Raw genomic sequence first — 2500 nt, 5'->3', positions numbered from 1 at the left:
TATCCTGCTCGAATTCAATATGTGAAATGGAGGAGAGACACTCTGTGACTTGGAGCACATCGCGCCTCTTTGAAGTCTGATCCAATTTTTGCTGCTCACCATTTGATGCAGAGAGGATGAAATGGAGCGAACGTGGAGTTTTTGCCAGTAACTCTGCGGAGCATATGTAAGATTAAAAAAGCAGAATCCTTGGGAGGATGTACTTAGAAAATGTTAAGCAGATTAATACTTTCCTATAGCTCTCTTTTATTCACAGATAAAAATTAAATATGTGCGAAGGAAGCTGGGGAGAGAGAGACAGGCACACCGTGGCCTTATTTCCAGACGCACAATTAAGCTACAGCTCTCTCTCTCTCTCTCTCTCTCTCCCTTTTTTTCTTCCTCTCATTCTCTCTCTTCCTCTTTCTTTCTCTCTCTCTCCCTCTTTCTGTCTGTCTTTCTTTCTTTCTTTCTCTCTCGCTCTCTCTCTCTCCCTCTCCTTCTCTCACGGTCTCTCTCATCCTCTCTTCTCCCATGCGTTCTGTTGCCCTCGGTTTCTCTCTTCCTGCCTTCTTCTTTTAAAGTTGCTCTTGTCTTTCGCCTGGAGTTCTCTATTCTCTCTATTCTCTCTTCCTCTCTTGTTCTTTCTGGAAGGAGGCAGGGGGCCACAGAGGATGCCTGTGCCTCTCTAGTCCAGGCCAATCACCAGCGTACAGCGTACATCACTGCGCACTAATACTGACAGAGATGTAGTTATTTATAAGTCGTATTATTCAAAAGTATATGTAAGCCTCCCTAAAGATGAACTTGGTGAAATATGAATAAGCAAAGCTTTACGCCGTCTCTGCGTGACCTGACTGTGTTTGTGTGCCTGTCTTTCTCTATCATCTGCCTGTCATCCCTTACTCTCTCTCTCTCTCTCTCTCTCTCTCTCTCTCTCTCTCACAACTCTCAATTTCTCATCTTTCTCATCCCTCTCTCTTGACTGTCACTCCCCATCTTTCTCTCCCTCTCTTCCTCCCCATTTCTACCTCTCCCCCTCTCTCTCTCTCTCTCTCTCTCATCTCCCTCTTCTCTTGCCTGTCTGCTCTGACATGTGGCTGCTCTCTGTCCCATCAAAGGCTCCAGCTGACAGTGGCTGTGGTGGTGGTGGTGACAGGCAGGCCAGAGCAGACAGCCTTGACAGAGGCCCGTCCCGAGACTACAGCAGCAGCAGCAGCAGCAGCAGCCACAGAGACCCCAGCAGAAACAGCATCGGCAGCGGCGGAGTGACAGGCATCCTCCGAAACCAGCACAATAAACAAGGTAGGGACCGGTCAATGGACGCTCACATACACGCATGCATGCAGGTGTACGTGTGTACAGGTGTGTGTGCATGCAGTGAGAATACAGTCACACACACACACACACACACACACACACACACACACAGACACACACACACACACACAGCTATACACACACACACACACACACACAGCTATACACACACACACACACACACACACACACACAGCTACACACACACACACACTGACACACACACACACACACACACACACACACACACACACACACACACACACACACACACACACACACACACATACACACACACACACACACAGCTACACATCTCTCATTTCCTCCCTTTCCTCTCTCTTTCTCTCTATCTATCTATCTCTCTCGGTCTCTCTCTCGGTCTCTCTCTCTCTCTCTCTCTCTCTCTGTCACTCACTCACTGAATCTCCTAGGTGGTAATAAAGGCAAAAGCTGAGACATGTTACAGTACTGCAGCTGAGCCTTAATACCACAGGTCTCAGTTCATCAGTGCCGCTGTGTGTGTGTGCGTGTGTGTGTGCGCGTGTGTGTGTGTGCATGTGTGTGCGTGTGTGTGTGCGTGTGTGTGTGTGCGTGTGTGTGCGTGTGTGTGCGTGCGTGCGCGCGTGCGTGTGTTTGTGAGTGAGTGATTGTCTGGGATGTAGTGTGTGTGTGTGTGTGTGTGTGTGTGTGTGTGTGTGTGTGTGTGTGTGTGTGTGTGTGTGTGTGTGTGTGTGTGTGTGTGTGTGTGTGTGTGTGTGTGTGTGTGTGTGTTAGCACCATTTGTCTACGAGTGCGGGTTAGGATATGTGTTGAATAATGATTCCACCCAGCACATCAAAGTTACAATGAGCCAACACCTCCTCACACAGATGTCATCATTGGCCCATAATAGTGCCACACAGTGATGGCGACACACACATGCGCACACACACACACACACACACACACACACACTCACACACACACACACACACACACACACACACACACACACACACACACACACATACACAGACACATTTGCTGAACATGTGTTTGGTTAGTGTTTTGCCCCAAGGCACTGAATCCCATTACTGTCTGCCTGAGAGGCTGAGTATGGGGGCGTTTGGGAGGGTGTGTGTGTGTGTGTGTGTGTGTGTGTGTGTGTGTGTGTTAGAGAAAGAGAAAGAGAAAGAGAGTGTGTGTTTGCATGATCTTG

General features: G+C 48.6%; 1 protein-coding gene across 1 annotated transcript in view; it reads left to right on the top strand.

Annotated features, from left to right (window-relative positions):
* The window catches only part of myo3b (myosin IIIB), a 61625-nt gene that overhangs the window by 54553 nt on the left and 4572 nt on the right, over positions 1-2500 (top strand). The window contains exon 23 of the mRNA XM_031582095.2: positions 1101-1368. Coding sequence (XP_031437955.2) covers positions 1101-1368 — 268 coding nt within the window. The remainder of the gene's footprint in view (positions 1-1100; positions 1369-2500) is intronic.

The sequence above is a fragment of the Clupea harengus genome, chromosome 2, assembly GCF_900700415.2.
Source record: "Clupea harengus chromosome 2, Ch_v2.0.2, whole genome shotgun sequence".
In the NCBI taxonomy this organism is placed as follows: Eukaryota; Metazoa; Chordata; class Actinopteri; order Clupeiformes; family Clupeidae; genus Clupea; species Clupea harengus.
This window is presented reverse-complemented; position numbering and strand designations above follow the sequence as displayed.